The sequence below is a fragment of the Tupaia chinensis genome, unplaced genomic scaffold (genome assembly GCF_000334495.1).
Source record: "Tupaia chinensis unplaced genomic scaffold, TupChi_1.0 Scaffold000316_1, whole genome shotgun sequence".
Lineage (NCBI taxonomy): Eukaryota > Metazoa > Chordata > Mammalia > Scandentia > Tupaiidae > Tupaia > Tupaia belangeri.
Genome location: NW_006159809.1, coordinates 3,914,970 through 3,928,818, shown reverse-complemented (window position 1 = coordinate 3,928,818; position 13,849 = coordinate 3,914,970). Strand labels below are relative to the sequence as shown.

General features: G+C 49.7%; 1 protein-coding gene across 2 annotated transcripts in view; it reads right to left on the bottom strand.

The window, feature by feature from the left end:
• Window positions 1-13,849, bottom strand: part of SLC4A5 (solute carrier family 4 member 5) — a 128,038-nt gene that overhangs the window by 48,754 nt on the left and 65,435 nt on the right. For both annotated transcript variants that reach the window (XM_027772952.1, XM_027772953.1), the window contains exons 5-10: window positions 12,500-12,660; window positions 11,532-11,687; window positions 8,645-8,728; window positions 7,784-7,839; window positions 3,747-3,904; window positions 1,695-1,782 (exon numbers count right to left, since the gene is read on the bottom strand). In XM_027772952.1, the coding sequence (XP_027628753.1) occupies window positions 1,695-1,782; window positions 3,747-3,904; window positions 7,784-7,839; window positions 8,645-8,728; window positions 11,532-11,687; window positions 12,500-12,660 (703 nt within the window). The remainder of the gene's footprint in view (window positions 1-1,694; window positions 1,783-3,746; window positions 3,905-7,783; window positions 7,840-8,644; window positions 8,729-11,531; window positions 11,688-12,499; window positions 12,661-13,849) is intronic.

Below are 13,849 nucleotides of genomic sequence, written 5' to 3'. Positions count from 1 at the left end.
GGGAATCGTGCCTGTCTTAGGTTGGAGTCGTTTATGGAACCATAAGTCCATTCTTACCTGTCATTGGAGAGTCCCATAGCTATGATGGGCTTCCTGTCTTAGGTGGAAGGACTGAACAGTTATTGGGTTCATCAGACTCTCTTATCCGTCTTTGGCTAACCGATTCAGCGCCTCAGGCGAGACCAGTATAGGGGTCAATTTGTTGTTTGTGGAATGGCATGCGCCTATTAAATATAACAGGTACCAGTGAGCAAATAATTAAAAAGGCAATGAATGGGAGAGTACTTTCTCTGTTTTTCTGTCTGTCTCTGGTGAACACACGTTCTCTGGCAATTAAGAAGAAAAAAAAAAAAAAATAGTTCCCTGTTCTCAGTAAGTCATCTCTGGATACAATAAGGAACCAAGAATTATTCATCAACTGAAAAGTGATGGGGCCCTGTCAATCTATTTGACTTACAATTCTAAAAGACAAAAGGCCCTTTCTTCTTTGAAGCAATGGGACAGGATATTTGAAAGTTGGCATCTAATCACTACCTAGGGGCACTTGGAAGATCCTAAAGTCCAAAATTAGCCCTGTGCTAACTTTCCAAAAGAGATCAGGAAACTGTCCTTAAAAACAAAGCTTTAATAGGACTAGCAGATGGTGTAGCAGTTATGTCACTGGACTCCCAAATGACCAACAGTAGTTTGAATCCCAGATCTGGAGGCTTGAAACTCACACCAAGCGCATGTAGGTGCATGCCCAAGGTCTTGAGAGGAGAATGGAGGAGAACGGAGTGTGGCATGGCTATCCCTCCTAGGGGGTGAATTCTCACTTTCTGTCTCTTCATCTCTCTCTGTCTCTCTAGCAAGTACATGCACCCAATAGCAAAAAATCTCTCTCTCAAAAAAAAAAATCATATGAAGACATTTAGGTTTTATCCTGAGGGTGTGGGAAACCACTGAAAAAAATTTTAGCAGGGCTACAAGTACATTTTCTTTTTTTTTTTTTTAATAATTATTTTATTTAACCTTATTTATTTATTATTATTATTATTTTCTAGTTTGATCAGAGAGAGGGAAAGTGAGAAAGCAAGCCATCAGGTCCAGGACTTGAACCATGGTTGGCCATGTAGGAGTCCAGCACCTTTAACCACCACACCACCTGCTGGCCCTTACAGTACATTTTCTGATGCACAGAGTCAACCAGGTGGTGCTGGATTTAAGGTCCTCAAGGCTCTCCATCACTGGGGACAGAGTATAAACTCTCTGCTGTGCTTACAGGCTCTAGGAAGTCTCAGGCTACCTCTCTAGTGCCACCACCTGACCTTGAAGCTCTTCCACTGAGCCTATATTGAGCCACTTGGATCCACTTCTCTGAGCCTTGACCTTTGTTTCCTTTATTGGAAATGCTTGTGCTGGGTCTATCTGCCTCCTGCTCACCCTTAGCTTTAAAGTCCCCTCCACTGCGAAGTCCTCCTTGTCTCCCTGGGCAGCTAGCCCATGGTTCATTTTACTGTTATAGATCTGTCCCTCCTCCCCCTTGTTGATATTCCTCAAGGACAGCAACTACCCCCTGGTTTTGTAATATCCAGCAGTCTGGACCTGCCTGGGTACTCACAGGTACTCAGATGCGCCTACTGAACAAGCAGATGGACAGTGAATGGTGCAGGAGACATGACATTCAGAAGTACCTGCTCCCTGTCACCACTTACATCATCCACCATGAGGGTTGCAATGGCTCGGCCAATTTCATTGTAGGATTTTGCTCTCCCAGAAGGTCCTAGCAGTATGAAAAGAAATCTGCAAAGAAGATGGAGGAGGAGGAAAATGAGAAGGAAAACCAAAGCAAATGAAGGAAAGAATTCTTGTGTACTAAACAGTATCCATTCTTTTTTTTTTTTTTTTAAGAATCATTTATTTTTATTTTATTTGTTATTATTACTATTTTTAATTTGACCAGAGAGAGACAGGGAGAGAGAGAGAGAAAGGGAAAGTGAGAAAACAAGCCACCAGGTCTGGGACTTGAACCATGGTCAGCTACGTGGGAGTCCAGCACCTTAACCACTGCACCACCTGCTGACTCCCAGTATCCATTCTTAACTTTTTAACTTCTCTTCTTTGAATCCTATGTAGATGTTCCTAATTTAAAGTGAGGTTACATCCTGATAAACCCATAATTGAAAATATCCTAAATTGAAAAGGCTTTTAATATACCTAACCTAACATGTTAGCTTTGCCTGGTCTACCCTAAACATGCTCAGGACACTTACATTAGCCTATAGTTGGGCAAAATCATCTAATACAAAGCTTGTCTTAAAACTAAGTATTGAGGAGACCAGGAAGTGGTGTGGCGATGAAGGTGCTGGACACTCTCACATGGCCAACCACAGCTCAAGTCCCGGACATAGTGGCTTTCTCTCTCTCTCTCTCTCTCTCTAGTCAAATTAAAATAAATGAAGAGATAAAATTAAGTAAATAATTCTTTTAAAAAATGAAATACTTAATGTCTCGTGCAATTTATTGAATACAGTGCTGAAGGTGAAAAACGGAGTGGTTATAATGGTACTTAAGTATGGTTTCTCTGAATAAATACTGCTTTTGCACCATTGTAAAGATGGAAAATTCTGAGTTGAACCATCATATGTCAGGGGCTGTCTGTATTTGCTTCAGAGAAACACTTACTCTTCTGCTCCCACTAAGCTTCCCCTTGGCCACACTTTGTCTTGCCGCCCAAATCCACCCAACAGTTTCTCTCCCAGCTGTTGCCTCTTTGCCCTTTGGGATAAAATTTTTTTTTTTTAAGAGGTTTTTGCTTAAGGGCGCGTGTGCTCGCCAGACAGACAGAGAGAGACAGAGAGACAGAAAGCGAGAAATCACTCCCCAGGGGGGATGGCCATGCCGCAATCCCTTCTCCTCCATTCTCCTCTCGGGATCTTGGGCACACACGCACACGCGCCCAGCATGAGTTTTAAGCCACCAGGTCCAGGACACGAACCACGGTCGACTACGTGGGAGTCCAGCGATATAGCCATTATGATAACTGCTGGTCCCCGGAATAAAATTTTTTTAAGAGAGATTTTTTATATATGGTGTGTGTGCTTGCTGGAGAGATAGAGAGAGACAGAGAGACAGAAAGTGAGAAATCACCCCCCCCAGGGGGACCAGCAGTTAGCGTAATGGCTATGTCACTGGACTCCCACGTAGTCGGACCCGGTGGCTTAAACTCACGCCGGGCGCGTGTGCATGCATGCCCAAGATCCCAAGAGGAGAATGGAGGAGAAGGGATTGTGGCGTGGCCATCCCCCCGGGAGGTGATTTCTCACTTTCTATCTCTCTGTCTCTCTCTGTCTGTCTGGCGAGTGCACGCACCCTACAGCAAAAAAAAATCCTCTCCAAAAAAAAAAAAAGAAATCACCCCCTAGGCGGGTGGCCATGCCACAAACCTTTCTCCTCCATTATCCTCTTGGGATTTGGGGCACACACACACACACACACACACACACACACACACACAGTGTGAATTTTAAACCACCAGCTCTGGGACCGAACTGTGGTCGACTATGTGGGAGTCCAGCGCCGTAACCATTATGCCATCTGCTGGTCTCCCTTTGTGATAATTCATAGTAAATTCTGACATTCTTCTCTAGGTAGCAGCTTTCCTTCCCCAGGAAACCTCTAGTATGGGGTATCTCTGGGTGCTGCTTGCTGACTGCATAGACAGCTGCTCCTAAGCAGGCCTGGGGCCAAGGTTCAGTGGCTCTCACCTGGTGGGGACGGGCACCTCCGTCACTCCTCCCAGCATGGCAGACTGGATGAGACGCACAAAAGCAATGAATGGCTGGTCCAGGAAGTCCACCTCGCCCACGAGCACATTGGAGGCTTCTGAGTCCTTGGGGATCTTCTTCATGAATTTGTTTTTCCTCTGGAAAGGAGGGAAAAGGAGACACCCATGGATATGCCCATGCTTCCCCCCATTCCCCTCAGACTTCTTTGGAGGCCTAACTTTATTTATTTATTTATTTGTTTTTGAGAAGTTTTTGCTATAGGGTGCGTGCACCTGCCAGAAAGACAGAGAGACAGAAAGCGAGAAATCACCCCCACGGGGGATGGCCATGCCACAATCCCTTCTTCTCCATTCTCCTCTCAGGATCTTGGGCATGCACGCACATGCACCCGGCATGAGTTTAAGTCGCTGGGTCTGGGACTCGAACCACAGCTGACTACATGGGAGTCCAGCGACATAGCCATTATGCCAACTGCTGGTCCCTGGAGGTCTAACTTTAAACAATTCTCCCAGCATTTCTCAGGAAACTGAAAGAAACACTTCCTGATTCTGTGGACGAGGAGACAGAATGCTGGCTAGCCCAGGAACTAATGAAGGCTTTGTAGATGGAAGGAACCAGCAGTGACCCCTAAGATACACCTGCTAGGAGGAACTGGAGAAGAGAGCCCTGGGGCTCACTGGAGGTCAGGCCTCACTCCCCAGCTGGCACTCTGGCCACCTCATCCTCCCCTCTGCCTTCACCTCTGGTGGCTGCAGGGAGGAAGGGGCCTGTTCTAATGCTTAAGATGCACGAGCTTTGCCTTCCCTTTGCCACCAGCTTTCTGGCTCACGGGAAGCCCCAGACCAGTCCCCAAATCTGTGGGAGACTTCTGTGCTCCCAAGTCATGCCTAGGGGACCTCCAAAAAACTCTTCACTTCTGAGACCCCCCAACTGAGACTATCAAGGTGACCTCCCTCCAGTCCCTCTCACCGGGGTCTGTTTAGGGCAAGAAGGTCAAATAGGCGGAAGGAGTGATATCTCTCTGATGGAAGAGATACTGGAGACAAGCCCTCTGCCCAGACGTGGGCCTACTCTCTGCGTGTATGCCTTATCCCTCTAAGTCCTCTTTTATGAGGAAAGTCCCCAGGGAATGGTTATACGAGCTCCTCCTTAGTCCTCTACATCTTACTTTTTCAGACTGTTTCCTCTGGGCAGTGACGGGACAGACACAGACAATTTCAGAGGGGAAGGAGAGGGCAGGGCTAGTTGTGGGCCAGAGTGGCCAGTGCAGGGGCCTTGAAGGTGGAGCCTTGTTCTCAAGAGAGCTCCTGGGGAAAGACAGTTCTCCTCCCAATATCCCCTCAGCTGGACTCTCCCCTGCGGACACAGTACACCTGTTTATTGTGTATGCAGGGAAGATACAAGTTCCTCATGTCCATGTGGGGGGTCAGCTGTGGGCATGGGCACTGCCAGCGGGTCCTGCCCTGTTGTGCCCTGATTCGACTCTGGGGGCGGGGTGTGACACATGGCCTGAGAGGCCTCCCAGCATGAGGAGAGGCACGTGAGCAAGCTGCACCTTATAATCTTTTAAATCCAATTAGAAAAAACACACCCCATAACCACCCGGGCAACCAGGAACAACCCCAAGGATCTCGAGACTAAGCAAGGGCAGTCATTGACAGGAGGGCCAGAGTCCCTGAGACTAAAAAGTCTCTTTGTCCCATGCATAGTCAGCTGATTAACAAGCAGTGTTCTCTGGGATGGAGGGCTGGGACGCCAGGGCAGCCACCAGCTCTGTCCCTGAGGATCAGGCAGGGCGGGAGTCTAGGAGGGAGACGTGCTCTGGAGAACGAGGCTTTGAAAGCAACAACGCTTCGGGGTGGCTCATCCAATTGACAAACATTGCTGATTGTGCCATGTTTGGTCAAGAGGCTGGCTGGTGGCAACCTAGAAAGGGGGCATGATGACACTCTGGCCACCCTGGCTTGGTCACACCACCCAGGGCCCTGAGGACTCCATGTCTTGAGCCCACGGACACTCCAGTCCAGCTCTGCACTGCAGAGTCACTGCAGCAAGCGATGCTGTCCCAGCCAACGTTGTTCACTGGGGGATCCATCGACTGAGGGTGGGTAAAGCCTGCAGAGCGAAGGTCTCTGGGCTGGCACCTACAGAGGGCCCTCTGGCACGGAGACCACTGAGAAGGAGCTCTTGTGTCAGATGGCAGGATTAGACATGGGCACCAGCTGCCGGTTCCGGTTTCTGAATCAGGAAAGCACTGCTTGGAGGAAGTGACTGCTACTACTGTCATTACCCGCTGTACAGTTATTAAAATAGGCTGTGAAAGACAACTTTTAAAGATTTTTCCCCATAGGATGTGTGCGCTTGTCAGAGAGAGAGATAGAGAGAGAGACAGAAAGAGGGAAAGTGAGAAATCACCCCACACACACACCCCAGGGATGGCCACACTGCAATCTCTTTTCCCCTATTTCCCTCTGAGGATTTGGGGCATGCACGCACACATGACCAGCATGATTCCCAAGCCGCTGGGGCCGGGACTCAGACTGTGGTCAGCCATGTGGGAATCCAGTGCCTTAACCACACCACCTGCTGGCCTGGCTAGGAAAGACTTTTACAAGGTAAAGTTTTCTTATCCAGACCCTATTGTCTGGTGCCAGCAGGTAGTGTGTGGGTTAGGGCACTGGATCCCACCTGGCCAACTCCCTGGTTTGAGTCCTGGACACCACCTCTTGAATGTGCATGTGCTTAACACGCCAAAGATCCTGAGAGGAGAATGAAAACGGGGCTGTGGCATGGCCATTCCCCTGGGGATGATTTCTCTTTCTCTTTCTCTGCATGTGTGTGTGTGTGTGTGTGTGTGTGTGTGTGGTGTGAGTGTGTGTGGTGTGTGTGTGTGCGTGTGTGTGTGGTGTGAGTGTGTGTGTGTGTATTGTGTGTATGTGTGGGTATCTGGAGAGCGTACATGCCCTATGGCAAACACGTTTTCAAAAAAGCAAAACAAGTTCATTGTCCGTGCATGTGACTGTAATAAGGAGATGTTCCTCCCCAAATAATACTCCAGAATACTGACTAACTGGATCCTCAGGAAGGGCCCTAGAGTCACAGTGCTGGGGTCAATTCATGGTCCCACCACCTTTCAGCAGAAAGCAGGACTTGGGCTTCTCAGAAGTGACAACGGCACCTCCTCGGTGCACAGACCGCTCGGCAGGGCTGCGCCCGCAGCGTGAGGACCTCACACACTGGCTGATGTCATGTTGCTCTTACTTCATGACTTTGAGCACAGAAGTACTGCTTTGGTTTTGCTTCCTGCCAGATTTGGGGATACCCAAGCTCCTGAGGACACCTCACCAAGTTTCAGGTTCCTTTGTCATCTTCCTACTCCTGGGGACAAGGGCAAAGGGATAGTGAAACCCCTGTCCTTGAGGTGTGACGGGGTTGGAAGGAAGGGGCCTCCTCTGGGCGTCCTCAGGAAGTCACAGGGTTCCTGGACTGTGGCCCTTGGAATGTGGACTTGGCCTGTTTGTATGATTCTGATCTCACCTGGGGGCTTCAGCAGGCTGGTGGGAGGCCAGAGTCGACGCGCTCCTGCCTAGCCCAGAAAGAAGACATGCCACCGGGCAGGCCAGCGAGCCAGCTCTCACTGCACTCTCCATAGCGAGGCCCCAGTCCCCACCCATCTTCCAAGGCTCACGTGGGTCACAGGGAGGTGGTGTTACATATGCTGGCCCTCCCTCCAACACATCCCAAGCTCAAGGACTGCTGGCACCCAATCTGCTCATGTTCTCTGTCCCCGCTGCCCCCAGAGCTCGGCACAGAGCCAGCATCTGGAACTCAGTCAGTACCTGACTGATGGGCTGGGCAGAGCCCCCTGGCAGCCCAGAGCCCCACTGGGGTCCTTCCTGGGGACACCTGCTCCTTCATGGGAGTGGAGTTCTGCCCAGTGGGGCTCCCTGCCCCCAAGACCAAAGGTGTCTTCCGGCCCTACCCTCCACTGCAGCCGAGTGCAAGGGCTGTACTACCTGGTCGGTGTTTGGGGTGTGAGAAATGTCATTCATGCTTCTGCTCTGGGCGTGACCTAGGAGAGAAGGAAAAGGTCTGTCAGGGGGAGCCAGGCACTCACAGGTCCTTTTCCCCTGGCCCCTACTCGTGCTTCTCCCGTGTTTGTAACCAAAGCAGGATTTCTCGCCCCTGTGGTCCTGCAGCCCCCGTAGGCTGCGTCGTCCTGCTTTCCTTCCCTCCAGCGGCAGCTGTCTACGAAGAGTGGCTAGACTTCCGGGTCCACTCCTCACTCTTCGACCAGAGCAAAGTACCCCCTCCTTCACACTGCTCTTCCTTGTCTGTTTCCCAAATTCTCTCTCCTTCCCTCGCAGCTCGCCTGTCTGTACCTCCCTGCCTGGAGAAGTCTGTGACCTTTCACCTCACAAAGCCCCCTAAACATCTCTAGCAATCCGTGGGTTATGACTCTGCCTGTGCTGCTTCTTCATGGTGGCCCAGGACTGTCCCCAGTAATGGGAATGCCACCTAGCTGTCCTGGAGGAAAGAGCCTAGATTTTCAAAAGAACAAAGCTAACGATTGGTCTAGTGACAACAAAGGCATAGACTAAGACAGAAACGCCTAGAACATAGGATTGGGGGTTGACTATGTGCCAGGACTCGATTTAGGGCTTCATTTGTCAGAGGAACTATTTGGAAAATTAGGGCAGTAAATTAGGCCCCAAGAATAGCCAAGGTTAATAGGGTGAATGTTGGTCTCTTCTGATGCATCTCCTGAGAACACTTGATAGATCCAGGCTTGACCTCTTCCACCTATGAAAACGTGACCATTCCACAGCTGTCACTGCAAAACACAGATGCTACCGAGCAGCAGAGAACACACTCACACAAACGGCCGTAGTTGGCGCTTCGGCGCATGCGCAGGTCCTCGGTGGAGCGGTGCAGGCTCGGGCTCCGGGCGGGGCTGCGATCTGCGAGGAGGAAGAGGAGACTGAGCTGGGCAGCCTTGCTGGGGGAGACAGCCTCTCAGATGAGCATGACTTATGTACGTTGGCACTGCAACTAAGCAAAGCTGGAGACGTCTCCTCCCCTCCCAAGAACCTTTTAACAAACGTTTGCTAGAAGGGCCAGCTGATGGTGTAGTGGTTTCTTGCTGGACTCCCACATGGTCAACCATGGTTCAAGTACCCGACCCAGTGGCTTGAAAAATCACACTGGGGGGGCCAACAGATAGTGTAATGGCTATGTCGCTGGACTCCCATGTAGTCGACCGCGGTTCCAGTCCTGCATCTGGTGGCTTAAACTCACGACGGGAGCATGTACGTGTGTGCCCAAGATTCCGAGAGGAGAATGGAGGAGAAGGGATTGCAGCGTGGCCATCCCCCCTGGGGGTGATTTCTCCCTTTCTGTCACTCTGTCTCTCTCTGTCTTTCTAATGAGCACATGCGCCCTGTAGCAAAAAGCCTCTCAAAAAAAAAAAAAAAGAAAGAAAGAAAAGAAAAGAAAAATCACACTGGGCATGTGTGAAAGTGTGCCCAACATCCCAGAAGGAGAATGAAGAAGGGATTGCGGTGTGGACATTACCCCGGGGGGAAGGGTTTTTCTCACTTTCTCTCTCATTGTCTTTGTTGCTGTCTCTCTCTGGCGAGCACACACACCCTAAGGCAAAAACCTCTAAGAAAAAGAGTTTGCTAGAGGGCACATGTGCTCCCTGGAGAGAGAGTGAAACAGAGAGAGAGGAAGAAAATGAGAAAGCACCTCCCGTGGGGAACGGTCATGATTCCTTCTCCACCATTTCTCTCTCCTGTTGAGATTTTGGCGCACATGCACACACTGGTACAGGACCTGAACCAGCAGCCAACCTTGTGAGATCCAACCAGCTTAGCCACTGCCACCAGCTGGCCCTTTCTTCTTTTTTTTTAGGCAAGTTAGTAGTCTGAACAAGATTAAGCAAAAATATCTGTACTGTTGAAAGTAAGACAAATACACAGTTGGTTAAAGAGGCACCAGGTACACTAGGCGGGCTTCTTCCGCGGCTTCCTGTCTGTGTGGTCTTAGGCAAGTTACATATGCTCTCTGTGGTTCCAGTGCTTGGTCTGTAACATGAGGATGGGTTAGAACAGCTATTCCACAGGGTTATTGTGAGTGTGAGTTAACATAGGGACAGGACCCAGAGCAGTGCCCAGAATGTGGTAAATGCTGACAAATATCTGCTGTTATTACAGTATCTTAACCGCCTCCCAATTTTATTTGATTTTTTAAAAAAATTACTTACTTAATTTTATATATTATTATTTTAAAATTTTGCTATAGGGAACGTGTGCTCACCAGAGGAAGACAGAGAGAGAGAGAGAATGAGAGAAATGAGAGAAAGTGAGAAAGCAAGCCACCAGCTCCAGGACTCGAACCATGGTCAGCCATGCCAGAGTCCAGCATCTTAATCACTGCACTATTGGCTGCCTCTACTTCCCAATTTTTTTAAATATCATACATCCTTTTTATTGTTAAGTCATAAAGAGGTATCAAAATTAAAAGCAAAATTACAGGGTAAGACTTAACAAAACTACTAGGAGCATCAAAAGAAGTGAAATGGGCCCAGGCGCAGGGCAGTCTGAATTAATGGGTATGGGAAGGACAAAGATGGGGAGAACAGTGAGTGAGCACGTGCTGAAGATCCTAGGGAGAGGATCTGGTGAAAATGTTGATCTTAGACAAGCGCCTAGGTAAAGAAATAATGGGTAAGATTTCTAAACCCCACTATGTGCTTATAAGTAAACAACTCCTTTAAATATATTCCTCAAGATTCTTGGCTCTTTTTTTTGTTAAATTATAGAGGATATGTGTGCTTGCCCAAGACAGACAGACAGACAGATAGTGAGAGCGAAAAAAGCACCCTCCAATCGGGCATGGTAACACACTGCAGCCCCTTCTCCTCCATTTCTCCCTCCTGTCAGGATTTGGGGCACACACCTGTTGTGTTCTTCCAACCTCAGGGGCCAGGATTCACACTGCAGCCGGCTGTGTGGGACCTGGCTCCCTTTAACCACTAAGCTACTGAGTCAGCCTTTCCTGGAGCTTCTTTGTTTAGCAACTTCATCTTTTTTTGGTTAATTTTATCAGACGGGTTCAGCAAGGTTAATGTCTCTGTACATGTGGACCCAGGTACTGAGAGGGGAGGGCTAGAGGTTTGAGTGTGTGTGTTCAACAATCCACTCTCCCCAACAACCCCCGGCTCTGCTAATCAGAATGACACCCCCTGTCAGGTGTTCAAGTCCTGGCACCTCTGAGATGGACCCAGCTGTCTGCCACCTCACTGTGCTCCGTTTTCAGCGGAGGCTCTTGGCTCCTCTCGGGGGTTTGGTGGGAAACACCGAGACCTTTTGCACAGAGAGGCCATTGGTCCCAGCACTTCCCAATGCTGTGAGCACACGAGAACCTCTGGGGCTTGCTAACCTCCCTTTGTGTTCCCAGGCCAGATCTGGACCAGGTGACTCCGACTCCCCAGGGTGGGGCCCAGGCATTAGGACTGGTTTCAAGCCCCCAGGTGGCTGCAATGTGAAGGCAGGCTGAGAAGCACTCTCCTAGGAATCCTTCAGCTCTGACAGTGGGGGCGCCACTGGGGTACGGCCGGGTCCTGCTGAGCCTGCCAGAGCTGGAGGCAGAGGCATAGAGGTCCCCAGAACCAATTCCAGACACTCCCTGCCACCAATTGACCCCAGACAATGGCCCTACATGCCAGTGCCAACAGTCCCACCAGCACATGGGCCGACTCACTGGAGGTGGAGGACACCGACTTCCCGATGTCGGCTAGGGAGCGGTGGATGGGCTTCTTGGTCTGGTGACGGTGCTTCCTCAGGAGGACGTAGCTGACCCGCTCCCGGAGCTCTGGCCGCAGGAGCCCGTCCTCTATCTGCTTCTCAATGACATCATCTGGGTGGGAAACAAACACGCCTCGTCCACACGGAACCAAATGGACCCAGGGCGTGGGGACTTCTCTCCTGCTGTTTGTGGGATTAAAAGTAAGCTAAAGGAGGCAGGGGCATGGAAATAGTCTTGACTTAGCCATGGACTGGGGAAACAGAGCACATGGCGAATCCTCATTCTCCTCATGTCCACGGAGAAATGCGTGTCTCAGCGCCTGCAGGGGTGCGCGTGCGTGTGTGTACAGAAGTCTCTACCCTATCTATCAATGTTATTATAAACAATAAATGAAATAGCATAGTTGAAAGTGCCCCCAAAGCACAAAATGGTTTTAGTTATAAAATTAGTTCTTATTATGAAAGTATTTTGAGCAAAATACTTCTGGCAAAATGGAATGTGCTAGAACAAAATTTACAAAAATGTTTAGGGATGAAAAGGCAAGCTACCCTTCTCTCTGACACCCCACTAACATGAGTGCTAGTTTTCTAAAGATGAAAGATATCTGTTTTACTCTGAAAAGACACAGGTGGTCCTGGCAACAGACATCTCTGGCCAGGCTAAGAGGCCCCTCCGCCTTTCTGCCACGTTGTGGGATTGCATTTCAGAGGCAGTCTTGTCCTCTCTGTAGGGATTCCAAGGGACCTGAAACTTGCAGAGGCTGCAACATTGGCTGTGGAGAAACCAAGCCAAAGCCGGTCTCTGTGGAATCAGGCAGGCATCAGAGATGAGACAGTCACACAGACCTAAGGGTAGGCACAGGTGGGGAAATTGCACTGGTGTGTGGGCATTCCAGAAAGATGCCATGGTGGCTGCGGCCTTACCTATAATCTGTGGCAAGGAGCCACTGTCCAGGTCCAGCAGCACTGTCCCCGTCTGCAGACAGGTGCGGAGCTCAAAGAGGCTGTGCAGGGACAGTGTGGACACGTGCGGCTTGCTCCAGCGTTCACCTCCTTCCTCCACCTTTTCTTCAAACTTTATCCACCTGGAAGGGATGAGGATGGGACTCAGCGTGGCCAGGGCCCTCAGGAAGCAGCCCTACCTGGGTCTCCCCAGGAGAGGGGCCTGGGCCTGTGGGGCATGCTGTGTGTTGCTGGGCGTTGGTCTAGACTCAGGGGCAGAGGACCTTGAGGATGCCCATTCCTCCTGATGCTGTCAAGATAAGGACAAAGGGCCCTCCAGAGAATGACTATAAATGGGCATGAGGAACCTTTTTTTCTTTTTATAATTTAAATAATTATTTTATTAATTTTATTTATTATTATTATTTTCCTTTTTTGGAGAGGTTTTTGCTATAGAGAGCGTGTGCTCGCCAGAAAGACAGAGAGAGACAGAGAGATAGAAAGTGAGAAATCACCCCCTGGGGGGATGGCCATGTCTCAATCCCTCCTCCTCCATTCTCCTTTCAGGATCTTGGGCACACATGTACACGCGCCCGGCGTGAGTTTAAGCCACTGGATCCAGACTTGAACCGTGGTCGACTACATGGGAGTCCAGTGACATAGCCATTATGCTAACTGCTGGTCCCCTTATTATTATTATTTAACTTGACCAGAGAGAGAGAGAGAGGCAAAGCGAGAAAGCAAGCCACCAGGTCTGGGATTCAAATGGTAGTTGGCCATGTGGGAGTCCAGCGCCTTACCCACCATGACACCTGCTGGCTCCTGAAGGAGTGATGAAAATATTTTGAGATGATGGAAATATTCTCAAATAGGATTGTGGTGAGGGTCAGCAGGTGGTGTGGATGTTAAAGTAGCTGGATCCCATATAGCAGACTGTATGGTTGGAGTCCCAGAACCAGTAGTTTGAAAAACACACTGGGCGCGCGTGTGTGTGTGCCCAAAATCTGAGAGGAGAATGGAGGAGAAGGGGTTGCAATGTGGCCGTCTCCCCAGGGGGTGATTTCCCACTTTCCCTCTCTGTTTCTGTCTCTCTGTTTGTCTCAGGCGAGCATACGTGCAGGCCCCTCCCTCCCATTTATTTTTAAGAATTCCTTTATTTAGTTACTTATTTTAATTTGACCAGAGAGGGATAGAGGTAGATAGAGCTAGATAGAGCGGGTGGTGTTGGGGGGGAGGAGTGAGGAAGGAAGCTGCCAAGTCTGGGACTTGAACTGCCATTAGCTATGTGGGAGTTCAGTGCCCTTATCCACCATACCACCTGCTGACCCCACA